We start from the raw sequence: 26085 nt of genomic DNA on the forward strand, positions 1-26085 counted from the left end.
TCGGTTTATAATTATCTATATAACTCTTAAAGTTTGTATATTTGATTCGATCTATCCAAAAGCAGGGTGACACAGCAACATCTGGTGTGCTGGTGGAGCTGATGTACCAAGCAGGTGGCAGCAGGTTTCTTACCTTGTACAGTACCAATCCTCACGACTTGCCATAACAAAATGTGGCAACAATTCAAAATCCTGAACATATTTCAATAACAGGTATAAAACAGAGGGCACCGTTCAGTCAGACACAGCGTTACACCACATCCATCATGTAGACATATTGGCAGATGTTGAACATGGAAATTGGACAAGCAAAAGGCCTTAAGATTTCAATCTATGAAAATAGGAGAGACAACGTATGGTAATGACATTCATGTGGTCAAATAGTAGATACCCATAAAGACAGAAACAAATATTGAAATACTATCGTGCCTTCTGTATGTCATACAGTATTCCCTGCATGATACTCCCTCAGCGAACAGCTCTTCTTCATATGCCACAGAAACAAGACAGTGACGTCCGGTGGTACCTCCTAGAACAGCATGTCAGATCGCTTATTATTGAATTTTCACTTAGTTTCCAATTGACATCAATGCATGACTAAGTGAATATTTGACTTAAGTAGAAGTTCGCCCTATAGAATGTATTTTATAGAGAGAAAAAAGCACTGAGCATTTTGAAAAAGATTTATTGTAAAATGACGCCTGTTGTAAATCACAGTAAACACAGCACAGACAGTGGGTATGACAAGTAGACTGTACAACAATGCAGCAAGTTCATTTTTCATGGCAATGTAAAAAAATATATATAATCTGCCTATGGCTGACATTATTCATGACAAATACATGCTGGACAGACAGTTAAAACTAATCCAATACTCTAAATACGATGATAAACGCAATGTAAAAATAACATGGCTATTATTCGATTTTAGTCATTTAGTAGACGCTCTTATACAGAGCAATTAAGGTAAAGTGCCTTGTTCAAGGGTACATTAGCAGATGTTTCACTTAGTCGGCACTGCGACTAAGTGAAGAACTCTCTTAACCGCTAGGCTACCTCCCTCCTTAATAAAATCTATTCCATTTCAAATGTACAGCATGATCTAATTTTCAATAAAATAAATCCATGACTTCTCACAGTAAGTAATTAAAAGTTCAAATTAATACTTGCTTTAGAAACTTAAAGCTCCGGGTTACTCACATTCATACTCACATTGACTGTAAGATGACTGTAAAGTGAAAATGAATGGTTAAAAAGAGTGAATAGAAAAACCCTTTTTGGTTTACTTTGGCTACTGCCATTCCAGTGTAGTCTACTTTAATTAAGCCCTCGGTATGTTCAACCACACACTACACTTAGCACTTCAATTAGAGCTATTCTGTACATTAAAATGAATTGAGAGGACATAAGGCTGACAATGTTTTCAGTAAATATGAAGCAATCAATTACTAAATTACCCCAATAAGGTCATTTGTACATATATTTGCACCGTCAAATTTTGATATCTTAGTTTAGGCATTGAATATAAAATCACGGTAGCAAGTTTGCAACATTAGTACTATTTACATAGACAATTGATCATTGTGTTACGGGACAGAACAGTTACGCTGGGGGATACTGAACGTCTCACACCACCAGACTCTCCCGACTCACGGCTCCATTCTGTCAGAAAAGAAAGAGAGTTGAAACAAACAGAACGATGAGTTGGCCTGATACTGTACTATAAAGCATTACTATCAATCTAGAGACAACAAGCTAAAAACCTGCTAAAACATACCACCACAATTCTGGCAAAACTAGGATCTGGATATTTGTTTGTTTGTTCTGCTGAATATGATTATACTATTTTGTAACTGGCATTAAAGGGATACTTGGGGATTTTGGCAATGAAGCCCTTTATCTACCTCCCCAGAGTCAGAGGAACTCGTTGTAGCCTCTACAAATCCGAGAGTGGAAGACTCTTCTCTCGTCTCTAACATATAGACTCCCTTTTGTGAACAGTCCCATCCCAAGTAAGAATGCTGAATAAACTTTATTTGAACGTACTTTACCTTAATCTGACACAAAATACCCAGAGTATTGTTATTAACCAGACTTTCACTATGCTGGTCTGTATATCGGTTTGTAGTTTCAATTATGATGCAATTCGCACGCTACTTGCACAATATGTCAACAATGGCCGAGCTTAACCGAAGCAGAGACCGAACATTATCGCACGCAATCAGCTAGCAGATTTCACAAGCACTTCCAAATGATTGTGAGGGAATGGACTTCAGTCGACAACGTTCGGTTACATTCGACTATTCTTTACATATTGTGCATCACGTGAACTGCATCAGGAAATGGAAAATACATACGACATAAACCTACCGGGGCCGCAAAAAGTTGGGGAAACAATACTTTACTGTGGACATTTGATCTCCACTACCTTCCGGCAAAAGGACCAAAAGCACGGACAACCAATTTAGTCAACATTCTGGCTTGTAGAGACTATTGCGTCTTTTCACAGTGACTTCTTTGACTGATTATCCATGGAATATCCATGGTAACAGTCTGATGTTTAGGTAAAACTCGTGGATAACATTTTTATGTCTCGACATCCTGTATGAACGAAGTTTGTGGTATTTTTGCGAGCAAATGCTAACTAGCGTTAGCGCAATGACTGAAATGCTATGGGAACAGCATGCTATCTTTCCCTTCAAGCTGCACGCAGAGACATAAAAAAGGGCATCCACTCGTTCATCTGAATCTGGGGAAGTAGATTTTATTTATTTTTAAAAATTGTACCTTTATTTTACTAGGCAAGTCAGTTAAGAACAAATTCTTATTTTCAATAACGGCCTAGGAACAGTGGGTTAACTGCCTGTTCAGGGGCAGAATGACAGATTTGTACCTTGTCAGCTCGGGGATTCGAACTTGCAACCTTTCGGTTACTAGTCCAACGCTCTAACCACTAGGCTACCCTGCCGCCCCCGCCAAAATCACGAAGTATCCCTTTAACTATGTTGATGAAAGTAGTTCTATGAATGAAACAATCAATGAGGCATTTTGGCAATGGCCTTGAGTGGCACCCTGAATGCTCAATGTCCATATGCAAAACTCTGTGATGACTGACCTTGCGCAGGTTGCTCTTCTTGCAGGACGTCAAGCTCTCGTCATCACTAATGTAGGGGGGCGGGGGAGGGGCTGGGTAGTTGTCATCGTAGCGATGGACGGGGTAGGCGGAGGGCGGGGACATGGGGAGTGGAGGGGGTCCGCGGGGGGCCCTGCCTCGGTCCGAGCGCTCGCTGTCGCTGTCCAGGCGCTCGCGGCTCCTCGCCCTCTGCTGCTCGCCTAGATGCTTCTTCTCCATGGCTTCCCGCAGAAAGCTATCATCGTAGGCGTCCCGCCCACCGCCACGGCCGCCACCACGCTCCCGATCACGTTCGATGGCCATCAGGTCATCACGGCTACGTCTCCCCTGGAGACCGCTGACCGGGCTGCCTCCGCGGCGACGGTCGTCAGGGGAGGGCTCGCGCCGTCTGCGGTCGTCAAAGTTACGGCCGCGGTCGTAGCCTCCGCGGCTGCTAAAGTCAACATCCGAGCTGAGAGGAGAAAAAACAGTGGGTCGAATCATTATCTTCCCCAGATTTGACCTCTGAGAGGTAAGGCTCATGCACTAGAAGGAGAAAGAGTGAGAGAGGCGCCAAATAAAAGCCTCACCCTCTGCGATCTCTGGCTCCTCCTCCTCCGTCACGGCGTTGGGGAGGGTAGTCGTCGCGGGGATCCCGGGGGTCTCTGGGGTAGCGGTCTCGGCGGGCGATGTCATCCAGATTGTCCATGGAGCGAGCGCGTCCCTGGGCCCCCATGTGGGGGGAGGGCCCACCTCCTCGCCGCTGGTAGTCATCACGCCCCCGCTGGCCGTGCGCGGACACGCTGCTGATGGTGCTCATGGCCTCGTCCTGGTCGTACACGGTGGCGAGGGGCGGGGCCTGGGAGCGGCCGCCGCCACGGCCCCGGGGGTCATCGTGTAGGGAGCTCATCTCGCTCATCCCCCCATCCACTGAGAGAGAGCGACAGAGAGAGAAAGATGGGTGGAGAAGGAAAAAGGAAGAGGATGGGGAAACGCTCAAGAAAGACAGACATAGATCAAGCACAAGTCAGAGTTAAAAAGCCCTATCAAAGGACATTACAACACATTAAAGTTGATGAAGCCCGTTGAAGGCTCCATGTGAAATGAATGAAAACTTGACCCTTTCAATTGAACAACAACCACAAAACACAACATTGATTAAGAGACGAGCCTAGGAACCATATTCAAAAAGCGTCTCCTATGATCTAAAAGTTTCAACTGATCCTAGAACAGCACTCCTACGCTGAGGCTCTTTGTGATTACAGGCCCAGAACTCCGCAGTACAGTACAGTTGACATGGGTGTGTTTATGTGTAGATGTAAGACTCACAGCGGTTGTACTTCCCACCGGCATCACCAGCCCGTGTGGGGTCCAGGTTGGCTAGCTGTCTCTCCATGTAGTAGATGGCCCGCGTTGCGTTCCCATCTGGGTCCACCTGGATACGGTAGCCACTCCGAGCTGAGGAGGAGGGAGTAAATCATGAGACATTGTGACAAGCAGGGTTGGTCTCAATTCCATTTCAATTCAGGAAGTAAACTAAAATTCCTTTGAAAAGCAATGAAGAAAATTGGAATGGGAATTTCAGTTTACTTTGTGAATTGACTGAATGGAAATGGTACTGAGCCCAACCCTAGTGACAAGACGAAATATGCTGACATTTCTCAGCCCCCCCAAGATGCTTTGGGGGCTGAGCTATAGGTCTGGTTAGACTTATGTATTATCACAAATAATCAAACAGACTGAGGATTTTGTAGTAACCATTTTGACTACTCACTTTGGTCTCCTGCGCCACTGTCCTGGTCATGCAGCAAAGGCACCTGGGAGCCTTGTCCAACTACAAACAGAAAACAAAAACAGAGATTTATCAACAAAAATGTTCCTCACACCAGCGTTGAAAACCACATTGCTGCGAAAACGTGCAGTAGTGAGATCTGAGAGCAAGAGGAGCATCAGTCCAAACAAAACTGAGAAACGAAAGTCACACATCAAGTCCTTGCTTTTATCTAGCTAATTGTCACGTTAAAACTGGAGAGGGGCTGTAAGTCACCTGAGCTGGCTCTGTCGTACTCCCGTCCGTAGCCGTTGGGGTGCAGTGGGGGGCCACCCATTCCCTGGGGCAGGGGCAGCATGGGTATGCCGGGCTGTTGCATGCCCCCTCCGTAGGGTGGCTGGGGGTACATGCTGGGAGCATAGAGCGTGGGGGCGTAGTGGCTGGGGATGCCCGACTTCACCGCCTTGCCTGCTTCGTACACTGAATTGAGAGGAGTCAGTTCAGTGTTACAACACATTAATGCTGTAGTTAGGTCGCATATTGTAAATGCATATTCTGCAGGCCTCATTTGCCGGGGTTTACTTTATTGGTCTGTTAAAATGTGTTTAATTGTAAGTCATGATGAAATTCAATACAACTAGTGTGTTGTGAGCAAAACCTTATGTCTTTCTATGAACTGTATTGTATTTATTTTTATTTAACTCGGCAAGTCAGTTCTGAACTAATCCTTATTTACAATGCCGGCCTACCATGGCCAAACCCTAACACTAATCTACGGGACTCCCAATCACAGCCGGTTGTGATACAGCCTGGAATCAAACCAGGGTCCGTAGTGACGCCTTTAGCACTGAGATGCAGTGCCTTAAACCGCTGCGCCACTTGGGGGCCCCAAGAAGATAAGAGTAGCAGCACATACTGTATAAATAACATGTACATGAGAATGGCAAATGAAAGGTAAACAGTGCCAGGGTCACAAACTGGCAAAGTGAAACTGAATGAGAAAAGGGAGTTTGGTTGAATGGAATGGGCATACTAATGTGAAGGTGGCATGGAAGCAGGATGCTCTGTGCCCAGTGGAAGAGGAACATGTAGGGCTGGTGGTGGCGGGGGTTTTCTACAGAGCGGTGGAGAGTGGTACTTACGTGCCCGTGGGCAGCAGCATTTCTCAGGGCAGCAGGGGCAGCTGATGTAGCAGCAGCAGGTGTGGGGGCAGCACTGGCACCAGCAGATCGCTATGAGGAGCAACAGCAGCAGGAAGCCAAACACTACCAGTACCACCAACAACCAGTCTGTAGACAGAGAAAGAGTAGAGAGAGCGAGACAAAGAGCAAGACAGAGAGCAAGATATTATAATTATGTATGTATGTATGGGCAAGCTAATGTGTGTGCCATTCAGTCAAAATGAAACATCTCTGCGTTCTCTGGGTGACTATCAGCGTGGTTGAATATTAACGTTTCTGTATTCACATAGCACTTGTTCAGGCAGTTCTAGGTTTCCCTTGGCTCTGTTTAAACCAGAGAAGTGGAACACTTCTACTGTTCAAATAGCCAACTTGACAAACACTAATTTCTTCAAAAATGTGGACCAGAAAATGACAATTTACAAGTCTATCAAGAACACTTGAGAACAGAGCCCTTGTATAGAAAAATAAACATTTGTATTATAACCTGTAGCTTGGCTAGTCCAATGGTCAGTCTAGTATGCAAAGGCTACAGTATGCATTGGGTGAAAAGTCACAATGACAAGCAGTAAACATTGGAGCATCTACACGAGTGGTTCATTTCAGACATCAGAGAAACCAGATTTCACGTGAGTCATTCTGTCAGATGAGGGAGCTAGCTGCACGGGAAAGAAAAACAATATATGCCAATATAGTGAAAGAGGACATACTCACTTCAACCACACATTGCCTGTAAATGTCATAGGCTGCAGTCTGACTGAAAAAGAGTTCATTTGCTGTTTGAGCCAACACAAAACAGACCAAAGCTATGTGCTGAGTGGCCTCATATTGCAACAATGTCACAGCCTTTAGGGCTATAGTTATGTTCTGCTGAGAGTTTTGCAGTCTCGACCATGAAGGAGAGAAAAAGCAAGTTAGAGTTGAATATCACTTTTTAATCAACGCAACCAACTAATTGTATATTTCAAGGGTTAACAATCAGTTTTTTAAGTTGTTGTGAGGGGACTTTCCATGCAAGGACAAGTCAAAACAAGATGATTGTAAAGAGGTGTGGGGGGGGGGGGGGGGGGTTAAAGCTTTTTAGCTGTCTGTTGAGCATTACTTTGAGATGTTAAGCAATGTGGCTCCTCATACTAAAAGGTAGACATTGAAGGTGTTGTAATGTTTAAAAATTGACCAAGGCTTGATTCAGTACAGCCAAAATTGTTGCACGAACTACCTTGATAAAAACATCAACAAGCTTGTTAAAGTAAACCAGGCTTGATAAAGTAAACCAGCAAAACTTTAGTTGTCGTCAGCCTTTCTCAAGGGAGGCCAGCTTCTCAGACTATGTTTTCTAACCACCCTGACCATATGTTGTCCCATTCAAAGCTGTGGGTTCAGGCCAAATGTTATTCACCGGAAACTGAACATAAAACAGTGGCATAGTTGACATATCTTAAAAAACAGGGCTCTTAGGCTAGGGTTAGGCTCTACTGATTATAAGGGGCAAATTGGAAAGTACCTTCCATAACCAGTAAGTCAATCTCAGGCAGGAGATCAGTGGTATTTGACTTTCTCTCTGTGAAAGAAAGAAAGCCACAATTATTTTAAAAGCCCCAACTATCTTTCTAATAAATGACTACACCTTTGCCCTCTTGAGTCTCCCTCACAACAACTTGTCCTTCTTGGAAGTCCCTGCTAAGTGGTCCATGATTCACGAATCACTTCAAAATAGAAGCCATGGATCCTTCCGAAGAAACGTCACTGAGCAGTCTCATTAAGCACAACCAGGAATCAAATAGCAAATTTGGAAATTGTGGAACTGCCTGAAAATTGGACTTAGCTTTTCAAGATCTTTTACATTTGATTGCTACTGCTATCAGATGTTGTGTTGCTCCACACGGTGTCCAGCTAACTCAACAAATAAACCCAAGCGAACTAAGGGGAAACTAGCACAGAGAAAATTAGTGATTGTTCCTCAAAAGGACAGCAGTTCTGTGAGGAGCAGTAGAATAGGACTTGGTAGAGAGATGGAGGGGTGGTGGTGGAAGGGTGGATAGATGACAACAGGTCAGGGGAGCTCTAAAAATAGTCTATGAGGATAGGAGCCACTCACCCAGCACTATGAGCTCTGTGTAGTCCTCGCTGTTTCCTGTCAGATCCTGAGAAGACACCACAGAGCACACGTACACGCCGCTGTCTCCCCACGCCGTCTGGGCAAGGTTCAGGTCTGCATCTAAAGAGACAAGTAGGGTGGGTTTGATGAGGGGACACTGGCAACAGACAAGACTCACTCTGATATAGGAGCCTTGTAATGGAAGTAACACACAGACAGAGAGAGACAGGCACATATACACACACACACCGGTGCGCTTGCCTGCCTCCCAACACACACATCACATTTGAAATCACTAAAAGCCAAACTCACTGTTCAAGATGCTGACTTTGCGCCCCTGGTACTCCAGGCCCAGAGTAACTGCACTGCCCTGCTTGGAGGCCACGATGCGCACCGTCCGCAAGTTGTCGGCACACTCAATGTTGGCGTTGTAGTTAGGGTTGTTCTGGGACAGGATGTTGTCAGCACTGCTGGGGTTCAGGGCTGCCTGGATGGGGTCCCTGCAGTAGGACTTGTACCTCCAGGTGATGACGGGCGGCTGCGTGGAAGACGTCTGGAAGTTGCAGGTGAGCGTGACTGGCTGGAACAGGATGACCACATACCTCTTGACAGGACACTGGACAGAGATGGCCATAGTGGAGCCTGGAGAGAGAATAGGGGGTCTTTAAAGAGGATAGTTTGTCTCAATGCATGCAGGTAGAGATCGATATCTTCACCACCCATAACAGTGCGCAAGAAAGTGTTTGTTGTTAACTGAAGGCAGCTAACTTTTCTTGTGAGTACATTAATTGTTACATTTTCTAACTTAGTTTGTAATTCAGCAGCTCTGTTTGAGTGAGATTTAAGGACTCTGGGTGTGGCAGGAAGTTGACCAGTCTGTAAGTGACATTCACAAAGGTCTTTCATAACTAAAGACTGGTATCATAGAGAGTAGATGCAATGAGTCACCAAGACCTTCAGCTGGGCATGTTTCATCAACAAAACTCCACTAGACTCAGTGAGATGATGTCATAGTTCAGCTTTGACTGAATTCTACATTTCATAGGGGGTAAAATTGTATCAAATGTATAAGGCAGACATGGGCATTTGGCAGGAACATATTAGATGCTGTTACTTGGCTCCATCAGAAACTTCAACTTGCTAAGATTGCTTCACCGTTCTTCAATTGTCAAAAAGGTAGCATCCCTGTGGAATTACACCCCTTCATCTTATTCCAGGCCATGTTTGAGTACAAAAAAATGTCAGGAGACAAAAAAAATAGCAATGATATGATGAATACTTGATCTGAAAGTAAAGCCTTTTTTTAAAGGCTTTGACTATGATTCTGGCTTAAAAATGAACGTCTCTAGTAATCCTTAATGTATTATATTCTGACATGTAAATATACTGGAAATCTGTGAGTTAACTAATAAATCACAAAATCACTCATTATCTGAATACATAGGGCTATTTTCTTTCTTTAGGAAAAACACTCAATATTTCTTATAGGTGATGATTCTACAAAGCCTACACAAAACTGTAAAAAATACATAAACATAGTATTTCGGGCACGTCATGAAGCCAACAGATGATTAGCATTTATAAACGTTCAAATGAATACAGATTTAACCATTTGGTGGCCAACACCTGATAAAACAACGAACTCCAGAGATCCAGGTTACCTCTTCCGATAACAAAAACAATCGAGGCCAAGGCTACTTTAGCCGGGTGGGTTTAATTTGTGGAACGTTCCAACAGGAATCTGTTCCAATAACTTCGTAAATAATAAGGTTGCCAACAAACAACACGTACAAAGTTGTATAGCAACAGAATAAAATACAGGGTAGGGAGTGAGCTATTTAATTATGTTTTTCACTCATGTTTATTCCGAAAAAATGTCTACTCTGGTAGGCTATTGACAAACATTCAAAATAAATTACATGGTGAGTTGATGCCTATTCGGCAGCTAGTTAGCTAGGTGGCTTGATCGTGTTACTTTGTATGTGTCGTTTGTTGGCAACCTTGTACTTCAAAGGTTTTGGAACAGATTCCTGTTGGAACGTTCCACAAATTATACCCACCCACTTTAGCCTACGAATTCGACATCAAAATAAGTCAACATTAGATCATATAAACTGTTTAAATAAGGAGTATTAATAAATACGCACATCAGTAACACACTTATTGATTAAATTGGGCCCTGACCCTGCCTTGAAAAACATTCAATTTCCTCTCCCTACCTGTTGCCATAAGGACGGTCACGACGAAAGTCAGGAACATTTTTCGATCCGAAGTGAATATATTTTAGTTTAAATTTAAAAGCCTCAATTTAAAAACTATGTATAGTAATGAATTCAAGACCTGCATAAAAGCCATTCGAAACCTTGAAAAACCGCAACCATTTATTTTTTTATTAACTAGATAGGCCTACTTCCGACATTTTGTCTCGCGGTGTAGGTATGCGAGTAGGAGGCGGACCTGACAGGTGAGACTGCCAAGCCTCTGGCACAACAGGGGGACGTTCGATGTGAATCCTAGGGGTGGCCGTTGTAAACTAGTTTCCATTGGCCACCCCTAAGATTTGAATGTGAATTGTGTTGAGAAAAAAAAACATGAATAAAAAAACATGAATTTTTCCAATTACAGTTTATCGTCCTCTGCATTGATAATGTACATTTGAACGTGACCTGGGATACACCCGTTCCACTTCAAACTACCGGGAGTGATAGTTGGTATTTCCCAGCTCGAAACTAGTTCTTAGTTCTTCCCTCTATACTAAGCATTAGAAATGTTGCGATCTCAAGCTTCTGGCCTAGTAAAACACTGTTTTAAGGGAAAGGGGGATACCTAGTCAGTGTACAACTGAATGCGTTCAACTGAAATGTGTCTTCCGCATTTAACCCAACCCCTCTGAATCAGAGAGGTGCGGGGACTGCCATAATCGACATCTCCGTCTTCGGCGCCCGGGAACAGTGGGATAGGTCAAATCTGTTAAAACACTGATGTAAGAATCTGTATGAAGTGGTTTCAGGAATCCCAATCAAAACTATGTGAAACTTGTAGGATACCATCGCTAAGGACATTCAGAGTGAAAACTATGTAAAACAAACTTTCTTCAAGGAAAATGAAATACTTGGAAGTCCACAAATCAAACTCAAACAGAAACCAACTCAAATAGAAATAAACTGGGTGGTTCGAGCCCTGAATGCTGATTGGCTGACAACCATGGTATATCAGACCATATACCATGGGTGTGACAAAATATGTATTTTTACTGCTCTACAGTTTATAATAGCAATAAGTTGGTATATGGCTAATATACCACGGCTAAAGGCTGGGTCCAGGCACTCCGCGTTGCATTGTGACTAAGAACAGCCCTTAGCTGCGGAATATTGGTCACCCTCCTCGGGCATTATGGCTTAATAATTGAAGCCCACAAATGCTTTTACTGGCATTTCACGCATAGGGTAAATTGCTTATCAACAAACCATACTCATATCGAATCCCCAAGCTGACAGTTAATCAGCAAGGCAGTTATTTTTATTTTCTATTAACAACAAATCAATACAGAAAGTACGTGAGGGAACACAAGTATATATAGATTATATACAATGGACAATCGAGCTAGGGGGTACAATATCACATTACAATTACACAAGGATCTTAAGGGACATACATACACTTTTAAGGGACATACATACAGCTTTTTTGTTAGTAGGAGTATTTCACTGTCTTAAAATACAGTTCAATTTATTTTTGTAGGGTAAGAAAATCAGTTTTTTTGTTTGTAAATTTACATTTGTGTATATGAAATTTGGCCAAAAGAAGAATACAATTAATTACATAAAAATGTTTCAGCTTATTTCTATCGTATGTAAAGAATCCAAGCAGGTACATCTCTCCACAATAGTGTAAAATCTTCATAAATGTGTTCAATTATAAATCTACTTGTCTTGCCACAGTTTTCTTACATGAATACAATGCCAAAAAAGATTCAACACTGTTTCTGGGTGGTCATTACAAAAGGAGCAATTTGAGTTGATGTTTTCCTTAAACTTCTTCATATAGTGGTTGGCAGGATAATATTTAGGAATAATTTTAAAGGAAACTTCCTTCATTTTGTTAACAAGTAGGTATGTGTGTGGCAACATCCAAACTTTTTCCAACAGATATTATCAATAAATCCATTCCAATAAGGCATGACATAAGGTATAGATACAACATCCTGCTGAAACAAGGTTCGTATCGCTCTGTTGTTGAATGGACCAAAAGAGAAACAAATCTTTCCTACTGATGTGTCAACAGGGTCAATAGAAGGTAGGCTCTGAGAGTCAGGTCTTGACACGTTCCTGAATAACAGAACAACACCTGAGGGAATGGCGTCTAAAACAATTGCAACATCTTTAGGTGTTACAGGGACCTTGTAAAGTGATAGGAATTCCTTATAACTGAGTAAAAGACCCTCTGCATTTACCAGTTGGCTCACCAATAGGATATTATTTCAGAACCAATATTCAAAAAAAAAGAAGTATTTTTATACAATATATCCCGATCATTCCATATATAATATCTGTGTGGAGAAAAATTGTGTTTATAAATTAAGGACCATGACAAGAAAACCTGCCGATGGAAAGCAGAAAGTTTCACTGGAATTTTGTCAATATTATAATTGCAAAACAACATGAAGTTAAGGCCACCAAAAGTAGAGAAGACATGATGAGGAATAAAATTCCAGATAGAAGACCAGCAAGGCAGTTAGCTATTGTACGGGGGACAGTCTTCATGGCAGGGCAGTCTGTCATAAAAACAGTTCATGATTATAAATATCAATCGAGGGAAGGGTATTTGAATTACTTATTTATAGAATAACAAATCACATTTTAAAAACAAAAGACAATATACAACTTTGAAGATAGATTTCCCATCCTGACGGTTGAATGGTATATCAAAATCTGTTTTGTCAAATTGCTTTAATTCACTATTAAGTCCTATTTCAGCCATATGTTATACTTCCCAACCATAGAGATGTTTTTCAATTGGACGCCATCAACCTCCCAGTCGAGTGGCCCAGCTGCTTCCCCGCTGTCTGAGCAAAAGAGGACCATAGCTCTGGTATCAGCAAGACACACAATGCATCTCTGACTCTGAGGAGGTGGTGCAGAGGTGGTGGAACAACTTGTGAGGTTTTCCATGGGGTTACTTCTCTGATACAAAAGGGTGTCATTCGATCCATATATTGTCTGCACTTTTGCACATCCGTCGTCATTGCAGGCTGAACAACTTCCTGAGATAACACAAAAAGGAGGCATGGATGAACACAAAGGCAGCAAGTAGGAAAATTAAAATGAACACATTTGGAATATTACATTTTCCTGAGCAGCTTGATCATATCAACTCAGCAAATTGCAATGTCCGTACAGTGAGACGCCTAAGACAGGGCTACAGGGAGACAGGACGGACAGCTGATCGTCCTCACAGTGGCAGACCACGTGTAACAACACCTGCACAGGATCGGTACATCCGAACATCACACCTGCGGGACAGGTACAGGATGGCAACAACAACTGCCCGAATTACACCAAGACGCACAATCCCTCCATCAGTGCTCAGACTGTTCGCAATAGGCTGAGAGAGGCTGGACTGAGGGCTTGTAGGCCTGTTGTAAGGCAGGTCCTCACCAGACATCACCGGCAACAATGTCGCCTATGAGCACAAACCCACCGTCGCTGGACCAGACAGGACTGGCAAAAAGTTATCTTCCCTGACGAGTCGTGGTTTTGTCTCACCAGGGGTGATGGTCGGATTCGCGTTTATCGTCGAAGGAATGAGTGTTACACCGAGGCCTGTACTCTGGAGTGGGATCAATTTGGAGGTGGAGGGTCCGTCATGGTCTGGGGCGGTGTGTCACAGCATCATCGGACTGAGCTTATTGTCATTGCAGGCAATCTCAATGCTGTGCGTTACAGGGAAGACATCCTCCTCCCTCGTGTGGTACCCTTCTTGCAGGCTCGTCCTGACATGACCCTCCAGCATGACAATGCCACCAGCCATACTGCTCATTCTCTGCTTTATTTCCAGCCTATTAGTCACATGTCTGTGGAACTTGTTCAGTTAATGTCTGTTGTTGAATCTTGTTATGTTCATACAAATATTTACACGTTACATTTGCTGAATATAGTTGTTGCAGTTGTCAGTGAGAGGAGGTTTCTTTTTTTTACTGAGTTTAGATCGATTTAACTTTTTTTCATCTCCATGACATTTTTATTGGTTGATCCAAAAATAATAGTTAAAAGCCACACAACTAAACATCTGTGGTTGATTAGTTGTTTAAAGCAATACACATCTCACACAAAGTGGGGGGGAGAGAGAAGGAAAGAGACATAGGGAGAGAGAAAATCCCTCTACTGGTTTAAACTGATCACACAGCCTCACTTACAGGAGTGTTCCTGAGAGTGTTCCACTTCCTGCATGTGTGTCAGTCAAGTAGAGCTATTTACATGACTGTAAAGACATGACTCTAACAATTTAAACACACATCAGAATGTATCAAGCTTTTCCTTGCAAAACAAATTCTCAAAACGTTTAAAGAGCAAACATAGACAAAAAGGCAGAGCTCACCAGCAGAGTCTTGAATTAGTGCACTGATGATTAAGAACTGGAGAAACACTGGAAACACAGGAAATTGAGGTTCGTTTTTGTTTTAATTGTTTTAACAAGTACCAAAAGCACCTATTTTGTTCAAAGTTATTGATTTCAGAAGTACTGCAAACACAGTGTACTGTATGACAGAGTGATACTGTTTCAACATGAAAGAGAGGAGGATGGCATTGGTGTTTCTCTACAAGTAGGGTGAGTCAACATGTATTTTTCTACTTGCACGAACGCACACCTTCGGACACACACACACACACACACACAGAAATCAGAACCATGGACAGCCACATGATATTTAGCTTACATTGATTGGACTAAATTGTTTTTGGTATCTTTTTGTTCGCACTGTATTAGACTAAGCATAGGTGGTTTGATGGGGTTGAAGTTGAAATAGTGCTGGAAGAGTGGAGGCAGCTCCTGTTTTCTTTGCAATTTGCAGTAACTCTTCGTGGTTCTAAATCAATAGTTGTTTTAGTGGTCAGAAAATTTTGGAAACGTTCATTTGCTTTACCATGCTGTAGGTCATGTAACTGTTTGTTACATGCAGTATGCTTTGTGGACTTCACCGGACAGAGGTTGCTCTCTGGTTTTGTGACGAAACAAAGGTGTGGTTGAATTTATTCTGCCACTGTCTTCTAATTGTCTCGGCCTTAGGCCTATATATCACTGTCGCAAGGCATATGAACTAACAGGTTATAGAGCAAACAACACAATTATCACAATACATGGCTTGGCTTCCCCAGGGATTTTACCCCACGCACCGCCAATGGTGGAAAAAGTACCCAATTGTCATACTTGAGTAAAAGTAAAGATACCTTAATAGAAAATGACTCAAGTGAAAGTCAACCAGTAAAATACTACTTGAGTAAAAGTATTTGGTTTTAAACATACCTAAGTATCAAAAGTAAAAGCACAAATTATTTCAAATTCCTTACATTAAGCAAACCAGACAGCACAATTTTGTTGCTTTTTATTTATTTACAGATTGCCAGGGACACACTCCAACACTCAGACGTAATTTACAATTGAAGCATTTGTGTTTACTGAGTCTGTCAGATCAGAGGCAATAGGGATGACCAGGGATGTTTGATTGATAAGTGCGTGAATTACATAATTTTCCTGTCCTGCTAAGCATTCAAAATGTAACAAGTACTTTTGGGTGTCCGGGAAAATGTATGTATGTCATTGTATATAGACTTGTTTATACTGCATTATTGACTGTATGTTTGTTTTTACTCCATGTGTAACTCTGTGTCGTTTTATCTGTCGAACTGCTTTGCTTTATCTTGGCCAGGTCGCAATTGTAAATGAGAACTTGTTCTCAACTTGCCTACCTGGTTAAATAAAGGTAAAATAAATAAATAAATAAATGTAGTAAAATGTAGATTATTTTCTTTAGAAATGTAGTAAAGTAAAAGTTGTCAGAAATATAAATAGTAAAAAACAGATACCATAAAAAATGACTTTAGTAGTACTTTAACATATTATTACATAAGTACTTTACACCACTGCACACTGCTACAGCAAACACATAACATTGCAAGTTAAAAGAAAAATAAATACCAGTATATTTCACATGCTCCATCCCAGCCCCTCTTCTTCTGTAAAATGTTGTTTTATTTTTGTTGACGAGGAGCTTGTTCACTCACACCCTGCGTGACAGGAAGTGGGGGGCCTTTGGGTTCCTCCAGATGTTGAGCCATGTTAGATTTAAGATTTGGAGACTCTTCATCTCTTCTGTTGGTAACAATGGTCCATTTTGCATCTCTTGTACCCTGTTGCACCATCCATTATTGCTGGGTTTGTCTTTGGTACCAGAGCTAGATCCAGAGCCTCATTGTATGATGGTTGGGATGGACTACCTCAGCATCTTTTCCAGGGTTGGTCTCTGGTTCAATGGCGGACATGGGTTTGCTAATGTGAGGTGCCATCAGAAAGGTATCAAGGGGGGGTGCTGCTAACACCCCCATTTCGGATTTGTGATCCCCTGAGACTCATACATTTTCTTCACCACTATAGAGACACCAACTGGGTCGGTGGATCTCTGGCCAGTCTCGTGAGTGGATAACTCAATGATCCTCAGGGCATTCAGACACTTGCACGAGTAGATTAGCACAAGTAACAGGCACTCCTGGTGTCCTGTAGCTGAGTTATTTTATTCTCTGTTTTGCCAGGGATAGGCCTTACAAAGCTGTTGCTCTCAACTTGTTAAGTGATGTTTTCTCAGGGTAAGGATCAGTCCAGATGCTGTGCTGCATATCTGCTAAGAAACCAGCACACCTATACAAAGACATTTAATAAATGTATCTTCCGGGTTAACCTGCCATGGTCAATGCCAATCCATGATCTAAGCAAACGTGCGCGCACACACACACACACACACACACACACACACACACACAAGATTGGGTAAGTCTACAACTAACTACTATCCTGAACATGCTGCAATGATCCACCTGCGGGGTAAATAAAAACAGTAATTCTGAATCATTATCTGGACATTGGGAAAGCGTAAATAGGGGCCTGGAGAATATGATGTAGGCCTAGTTAAATTCATCAGCCGTTAAATGCTACCACGTTAATAATCTGCTGCCAAATAACCGCAAGCAAAATAAAACGCTACGTTTTTATAGGGTATGAATTGCGTTATGGACCTTGTGATGTCTGGGGACAAGGCTTTTTTATATAGGCTACTAACTATCGGGATTGTAAAAGTCTATGTCACGCGTTATTGGAATTACACGCGCCCTATCTGATTTTCTTTTTTTTAAAGAACAGGTCAAGAGAAATAGCACAGGATAATATAAATACAAAAGTCCTACTATAATAGCTTATATTTAACCAATTACACACACTAAATAGGAGAACGATTAAGCTAAATTAATCATTAATCTTATCAAATTTGATAGAATCAAACTTGAAGTCGTATTAAAACTACGAGTTTAAGGCAGGTTAAAATTAATATAGGCATACCCCACGAAATACAGGCTATTCTGCACGGGCTAAAAAAATGTATGTTCCGTTTTGGCTTTGCAAACTATTCATAATTTATTCAATATTTCGCTTAGCTACCAAATGGTTTCGGAATGGAATGATATCTCCCCAATATTGGATTCCGTAATTGATTAATCTATCAGGCTATTCATTTTTTTTCAGGCTTTCTGGGAGCCCCAGGCGATACCATTATTGATACACCCTAATTAGCATAATATTATTCATTGCAATTCTGACTGGCATCCAAGTTCATAGACCATTTTTTAAATGAAAGACACCCTAAACGTATTATTTTATGACCTTGGTTTATCATGCGAAGCCTAAAAAAAATAAACCTGTTTAGGCTATTCGATGGAGACCGAGACCTCCGCTTTGAAAAGGTCTAAACTTCAATTAAATTTTGTAGGCTAGAATAGGCTACTCTAGATAGCATTATCAAAGACTATGCTAACTTTATGTGGTTAGTTTTCACCTTTCCTCTGTGACAGTATTATCGGAGAAAAATTATCGGGCTTCTGCGTGCAACATGTCTACAAAGTTCAGAAATAGCCTAGCAGGCCGTATAGGCTATTCCGAGCACTATAATGAACATTAAAATCATACAAGTTAAGTTAGATGACATATTTGAATGTAGACTTAGTCAGCTTTGTGATAATAATAATAAGCATTGTTGCGAAGTTTGAGTGAGCCCAGTACGTGTCAGTTGTCAGGTACAGCCTACAGTATGCTTTAACCTACTTTCAAGGAAATAGACATGCGGGACCGGACAATACAGATGTTGTGCCGAAAATCTCCCCCCTGCCAGAATTTCTGCTCTTCACTCCGTTGTCAGTTTAGCCTACATTTCACTGATCTTAGTTTGGCTATTTGTTCCAAGTGTATGTGACGGTTCTGGCTTGTATGGCGCCCTGGGCGAACCCCCCCTTCCGCGCCCGCACCAGGGGGCGCCCCGCGCCTCCGCTGGCAAGATGCCGCCCTGGGTGGCTACCCATGTCGCCCGTACCTCCAAATTGATCCCACTCCAGAGTACAGGCCTCGGTGATTTTGTATTAGTCTATGAATAAATCTCTTTGCCAAAATTCGTCATCTCTCCCACGTCTTATTCGACTAGTATTTTTGAAAGTGTATGGATAATAATTCAGCTATAGTGTTCTGAAATGTTTATTTCTTGCCAACATTTTTCTCCCTCCTATATGTTTAATATAACATACCAGAACATGCATACATTAATTATTAATTTCGGTTGCCTATCCTGACATGAAGTTTGTTCTGCAGAAAGTATTTGACTCTGATGTGTGTCACAGAAAGTATTTGACTGTGATGTGTGTCACAGAAAGTATTTGACTCTGATGTGTGTCACAGAAAGTATTTGACTCTGATGTGTGCCACAGAAAGTATTTGACTCTGATGTGTTTCACAGAAAGTATTTGACTCTGATGTGTGTCACAGAAAGTATTTGACTCTGATGTTTCACAGAAGGTATTTGACTCTGATGTGTGTCACAGAAATTATTTGACTCTGATGTGTGTCACAGAAAGTATTTGACTCTGGTGTGTGTCACAGAAAGTATTTGACTCTGATGTGTGTCACAGAAAGTATTTGACTCTGATGTGTTTCACAGAAAGTATTTGACTCTGATGTGTGTCACAGAAAGTATTTGACTCTGATGTGTGTCACAGAAAGTATTTGACTCTGATGTGTGTCACAGAAAGTATTTGACTCTGATGTGTGTCACAGAAAGTATTTGACTCTGATGTGTGTCACAGAAAGTATTTGACTCTGATGTGTGTCACAGAAAGTATTTGACTCTGATGTGTGTCACAGAAAGTATTTGACTCTGATGTGTGTCACAGAAAGTATTTGACTCTGATGTGTGTCACAGAAAGTATTTGACTCTGATGTGTTTCACAGAAAGTATTTGACTCTGATGTGTGTCACAGAAAGTATTTGACTGTGATGTGTGTCACAGAAAGTATTTGACTCTGATGTGTGTCACAGAAAGTATTTGACTCTGATGTGTGCCACAGAAAGTATTTGACTCTGATGTGTTTCACAGAAAGTATTTGACTCTGATGTGTGTCACAGAAAGTATTTGACTCTGATGTTTCACAGAAAGTATTTGACTCTGATGTGTGTCACAGAAATTATTTGACTCTGATGTGTGTCACAGAAAGTATTTGACTCTGATGTGTGTCACAGAAAGTATTTGACTCTGATGTGTGTCACAGAAAGTATTTGACTCTGATGTGTGCCACAGAAAGTATTTGACTCTGATGTGTTTCACAGAAAGTATTTGACTCTGATGTGTGTCACAGAAAGTATTTGACTCTGATGTTTCACAGAAGGTATTTGACTCTGATGTGTGTCACAGAAATTATTTGACTCTGATGTGTGTCACAGAAAGTATTTGACTCTGGTGTGTGTCACAGAAAGTATTTGACTCTGATGTGTGTCACAGAAAGTATTTGACTCTGATATGTTTCACAGAAAGTATTTGACTCTGATGTGTGTCACAGAAAGTATTTGACTCTGATGTGTGTCACAGAAAGTATTTGACTCTGATGTGTGTCACAGAAAGTATTTGACTCTGATGTGTGTCACAGAAAGTATTTGACTCTGATGTGTGTCACAGAAAGTATTTGACTCTGATGTGTGTCACAGAAAGTATTTGACTCTGATGTGTGTCACAGAAAGTATTTGACTCTGATGTGTTTCACAGAAAGTATTTGACTCTGATGTGTGTCACAGAAAGTATTTGACTGTGATGTGTGTCACAGAAAGTATTTGACTCTGATGTGTGTCACAGAAAGTATTTGACTCTGATGTGTGCCACAGAAAGTATTTGACTCTGATGTATTTCACAGAAAGTATTTGACTCTGATGTGTGTCACAGAAAGTATTTGACTCTGATGTTTCACAGAAAGTATTTGACTCTGATGTGTGTCACAGAAATTATTTGACTCTGATGTGTGTCACAGAAAGTATTTGACTCTGATGTGTGTCACAGAAAGTATTTGACTCTGATGTGTGTCACAGAAAGTATTTGACTCTGATGTGTTTCACAGAAAGTATTTGACTCTGATGTGTGTCACAGAAAGTATTTGACTCTGATGTGTGTCACAGAAAGTATTTGACTCTGATGTGTGTCACAGAAAGTATTTGACTCTGATGTGTGCCACAGAAAGTATTTGACTCTGATGTATTTCACAGAAAGTATTTGACTCTGATGTGTGTCACAGAAAGTATTTGACTCTGATGTTTCACAGAAAGTATTTGACTCTGATGTGTGTCACAGAAATTATTTGACTCTGATGTGTGTCACAGAAAGTATTTGACTCTGATGTGTGTCACAGAAAGTATTTGACTCTGATGTGTGTCACAGAAAGTATTTGACTCTGATGTGTTTCACAGAAAGTATTTGACTCTGATGTGTTTCACAGAAAGTATTTGACTCTGATGTGTGTCACAGAAAGTATTTGACTCTGATGTTTCACAGAAAGTATTTGACTCAGATGTGTGTCACAGAAATTATTTGACTCTGATGTGTGTCACAGAAAGTATTTGACTCTGATGTGTGTCACAGAAAGTATTTGACTCTGATGTGTGTCACAGAAAGTATTTGACTCTGATGTGTTTCACAGAAAGTATTTGACTCTGATGTGTGTCACAGAAAGTATTTGACTCTGATGTGTGTCACAGAAAGTATTTGACTCTGATATGTGTCACAGAAAGTATTTGACTCTAGCCACCATATGATGGAAATTGGTGGTGGTGGTGGGGGGGGGGGGTTCTGTCAGGGGGGAGATCGTTTGATCCTTATATAAAGAGTTATTTAACTTGATTGAAATTTGATAAACATCTCCTCCTGGTGTTTCAAATGTACATGGGCATAATAGGTCTATTCATATTAGCCTACAAATACAGCTGTATTTCATATAGAAAAGCAGTTGTAAAGGGCTCTTCTACAGGGGCAAGGAATAAAGGCTGCTAAACTTTGTTAGGTGAAAAGGTTCTACCTGGAACCATAAAGAGTTCTTCTACATGGACAAGCTCAATGACCCTTGGACCCTTGGTTTTCCTCTGACACCACCTGGTATAGAGGCCCTGGATGGCAGGAAGCTTCGCCCCAGTGATGTACTGGGCCGTACACACTACCCTCTGTAGTACCTTGCAGCTGGAGGCTGAGCAGTTCCCATACCATACCATACCATACCATACCAGGCAGTGATGCAACCAATGCTCTCGATGGTGCAGCTGTAAAAAAATATTTTAGGAGCTGAGGACCCATGACAAGTCTTTTCATTCTCCTGAGGGGGAATAGGCTTTGTGCCCTCTTCACAACTGTCTTGGTGTGTTTGGACCATGATAGTTTGTTGGTGATGTGGACCAAGGAACTTGAAGCTCTCAACCTGCTCCACTACAGCCCTGTCGATGAGAAAGGGGGTTTGCTCGGTCATCCTTTTCCTGTAGTTCACAATCATCTCCTTTGTCTTAATCACGTTGAGGTTGTTATCCTGGTACCACACAGCCAGGTCTCTGACCTCCTCCCTATAGGCTGTGTCATCGTTGTCGGTGATCAGGCCTACCACTGTTGTGTCATTGGCAAACGTAATGATGGTGTTTGAGTCGTGCCTGGCCTGCTGAAATGTGAATTAATCTTCCAGTGTCTGTCTGGTGGAAAGCAGACTGAACCAGGTTTTCCTCTAGGATTTTACCTGTGTTTAGCTCTATTCTGTTTATTTTTTATCCTGAAAAAATCCCCAGTCCTTAACAATTACAAGCATACCCATAACATGACACAGCCACCAATATGCTTGAACATATTGAGAGTTTTGATTTGCCCCAATCATAACATGTATTCAGGACAAAATTAAATGCTTTGCAATTTGTTTTTCCAGTATTACTTTAGTGCCTTGTTGCAAACAGGATGCATGTTTTGGAATATTTGTATTATACAGGCTATCTGCCTTCACTCTGGTTAGGTTAATAATGTGGAGTTAATACAATGTTGTTGATCCATCCTCAGAAAACTATCACAGCAATTAAACTCTGTAACTGTTTTAAAGTCACCATTTTCCTCATTGTGAAATCCCTGAGCACTTTCCTTCCTCTCCAGCAAGTTAGGAAGGACTCCTGTATCTTTGTAGTGACTGGGTGTATTGATACACCATTCAAAGTGTAATTAATAACTTAATGCTTAAAGGGATATATTCAATGTCTGCTTTTTTTATTTTTACCCATAGGTGCCCTTCTTTGCGAAGCTTTGGAAACCCTCCCTGGTCTTTGTGGTTGAATCTGTGTTTCAAATTCACTACTCAAATGAGTCACCATAAAGTTAATTGTATGTGTGGGGTACAGAGATGAGGCAGTCATTCTAAAATAATGTAAAACACTGTTATTACGCACAAGAGTGCGTCCATGCAACTTATTATGTGACTTGTTAAGCACATTTTTACTCCTGAACTTATTTCGGCTTGCCATAACAAAGGGGTCGAATACTTATTGACCCAAGACAATCTTTTTTTTTTATCAATTTGAAGAAAGAAAACATCGAAAACATAATTCCACTTTGACATGATGGGTTATTGTGTATAGGCCAGTGGCAAAAACATCTAAATTGAATCATTTTACAATTCAGCCTGTAACACAACAAAATGTGGAAAAAAATTGAGCGGTCTGTATACTTTCTGATGGCACTGATTATTAGTCACTCTTCAAGTTAGGCTGTCCGTTAGGCTGCACATAACAATAAAGGCTCATTGCAGTCATAAAGTGTTGTCATGTGCACTAATGAAGGGATACCAAGAGATACCCCTAATTGGGTGAAGAACAGAACCCAGCAGTGTATATATTATAGAGCAGCAGCATTAGGATGGTCAATAACTGAATCATGTAACATTTTTGTCCCTTAAAAACATTCAGCTGATCATGTCGCATTTGAATCCATGGCTCAACTCCTGGCACACTTTCTCTATGTATTATAATAAATCTGGCGGACCACCCGAGAGGTGGGACAAGAATTGGGTTGAGCAGAGTAGCTTAGTGCTACAACCAACGTTTTGTTTTAATCAGTACAGTCAGTTGTCCGAGGCTTGGACACTCAACACAGTTATAACAAACAAACAACACACTTATAACAAAGTGTGTTATAAGCAGGGTAGCCTAGTGGTTAGAGCGTTGGACTAGTAACCGAAAGGTTGCAAGTTCGAATCCCCGAGCTGACAAGGTACAAATCTGTCGTTCTGCCCCTGAACAGGCAGTTAACCCACTGTTCCTAGGCCGTCATTGAAAATAAGAATTTGTTCTTAACTGACTTGCCTAGTAAAATAAATGTAAAAAATAAAAAGAGAAAATACCAATTCGTAGGACAGCGTGGACCCAAGATGAGCGCCCTAATCATATTAAGCAGCTGTGTCACTGAAATGGACCAAGAGTAGGAAAGTGAAACACGCTGTAGAATGTGACAAGCGCACAAAGGTGAAACATGCAGTTACACGGGGAAACTGACTATCAAACACTTTGGAAGCATGCAACTTCAATGCAAACAGGTGTTTAGCTCAATACACGGTCAAAAGACCCACTCGATAGTGATAGCGTCAAATAGAACTCTACAAACGAGAGCTGAATGCACACGGTCCAAAAGTCCCACAGGTGATCGTAAATCTATGTAGAACCCAGCCCACTTTAAGCCACACAGTCTGCAGTACTGTTCTGCCCGCCCCTCGTAACCCTCGCTGTAATTTTAAATGGCTATGAACAAACTGGGACATAGATATAACATTGAACATTTAAATGTTGCATTTAAAAACACTTCGCTTCTCCAGCTGACGGACCCCCTCTTCCCTCACTCATGGGGTCTGGGTGTGTTTTCAACATCTTTGGGCCCTGCAGTAGATGCACATCTGCGGTGCACTGAATAAGCTACAACAAAAAAACTGGACAGAAGCAACAGGCTAGGCTATACTCGGTTTCAGGTTAATCACTGTGAATCCAGGAAACCAAGATGGGGAAGACAAATGCAGCAACCTATGACCGGGTTTAGCTTGATTAAGTTAAATAGAGGAGTGCAATACAACTGGCAGCACGCTCTGTTTAGCCAAAAATCACTGATACAGCTTCAAGCTAATTCATTTGCATGTCAAAGAACACGTTAGGTGCAGCGTGATCCATTTACAGAAGCAGTAGAGAGGGCTAGCACTCCTAGAAACCCCACTATCCAACCTGGACTATCTGGTGTAATTCTCTGTCTCTCTGTCTGAGGACTTGAGCCCTAGGACCATGTCTCGAAGGGCCTGACGACTTATGGCTATTCCCATCCCCAGTCCACCTGGTCGTGCTGCTGATCCAGTTGTTCTGCCTGCTGCTATGGAACCCTGACCTGCTCACTGAACGTGCTACCTTGTCCCGAACCAGGTGTTTCAAAGTGTCTCTCTCCCAACCTTGACCTCTGAATGCTCGACTATGAAAGTCCAACTGACATTTGCTCCTTAGGTGCTGTCTTGTTCCACCCTCTACTATTATTTGACCCAGCTGGTCATCTATGAACATCTTGAAAAAACGATCTGGCATTAATGGCCATGTACTCTTAGCTCCACCCGGCACAGCCAGAAGAGGAATGGCCATCCTTCAGAGCCTGGTTCCTCTCTAGGCTTCTTCCTTGGTTCCTACCTTTTCTAGGGAGTTTTTCCTAGCACCGTGCTTCTACATCTGCATTGCTTGCTCTTTTTCGGTTTTAGGCTGGGTTTCTGTATATGCACTTAGTGACAACTCCTGAAGTAAAAAGGCCTTTATAAATCAATTTGATTAAACATAAATCCAGGACACTCCAATTAGTATGATGTGTTACGTTTCGTATGGGATGATTTACATCCACAAATGAATACATATATTTTGTATGACATGTTACGAATGTAAATTCGTATGATATGTTCCAAATTTTGAATTTGTTTTGGCTAACGTTAGTTAGGTGGCTAACGCTAACATTAGCTAGGTGGCTAACATTAGCTAGGCTAGAGTTAAAGGTTAGGTTTAGGAGTTAGGTTAAAGGGTTAGGGAAAGGGTTAGCTAACATGCTAAATAGTTGCAAAGTAGCTAAAAAGTAGTAAGTATTTGCTAAAATGCTCACAGGCATCAATTGGGTATCTAGACATTCGCATTATACGCCCACTCATCTTGCCTTAAAGGGAAACTATGGGATTTTGGCAATGAAGCCCATTATCTACTTCCCCAGAGTCAGATGAACTCAAGGATACCATTTTTATGTCTCTGCATCCCGTATGAAGGAATTTGGAGGTAG

General features: G+C 41.6%; 1 protein-coding gene across 2 annotated transcripts; it reads right to left on the reverse strand.

Moving 5' to 3' along the window:
- Positions 1–669: 669 nt before the first annotated feature.
- LOC109902113 (lipolysis-stimulated lipoprotein receptor-like) lies at positions 670–10628 on the reverse strand. Of its 2 annotated transcripts, XM_020498199.1 has the most exons (11): positions 10382–10628; positions 8475–8804; positions 8163–8282; positions 7569–7625; positions 6026–6172; positions 5160–5363; positions 4887–4946; positions 4442–4570; positions 3703–4042; positions 3116–3584; positions 670–1662 (listed from the first exon to the last, which is right to left on the reverse strand). In XM_020498199.1, exons 1-11 carry the CDS (start codon positions 10419–10421, stop codon positions 1627–1629), a joined length of 1932 nt encoding a protein of 643 aa, XP_020353788.1. In that variant the 5' UTR covers positions 10422–10628; the 3' UTR covers positions 670–1626. The 2 variants fall into 2 exon arrangements, with proteins under 2 accessions (XP_020353788.1, XP_020353790.1); XM_020498201.1 differs by lacking the exon at positions 7569–7625.
- Between the last annotated feature and the right edge of the window lie 15457 nt (positions 10629–26085).

This window comes from Oncorhynchus kisutch, linkage group LG13, assembly GCF_002021735.2.
Source record: "Oncorhynchus kisutch isolate 150728-3 linkage group LG13, Okis_V2, whole genome shotgun sequence".
In the NCBI taxonomy this organism is placed as follows: Eukaryota; Metazoa; Chordata; class Actinopteri; order Salmoniformes; family Salmonidae; genus Oncorhynchus; species Oncorhynchus kisutch.

Coding starts and splice junctions, on each gene's coding strand:
- LOC109902113 (XM_020498199.1), bottom strand. CDS start 10,421: ATGTTCCTGACTTTCGTCGTGACCGTCCTTATGGCAACAG. Junction 8,283..8,474: donor CAAAGTCAGCATCTTGAACA/GTGAGTTTGGCT, acceptor TTGTCTCTTTAG/ATGCAGACCTGAACCTTGCC. Junction 4,043..4,441: donor CGGTGGGAAGTACAACCGCT/GTGAGTCTTACA, acceptor GCTCTCTCTCAG/TGGATGGGGGGATGAGCGAG.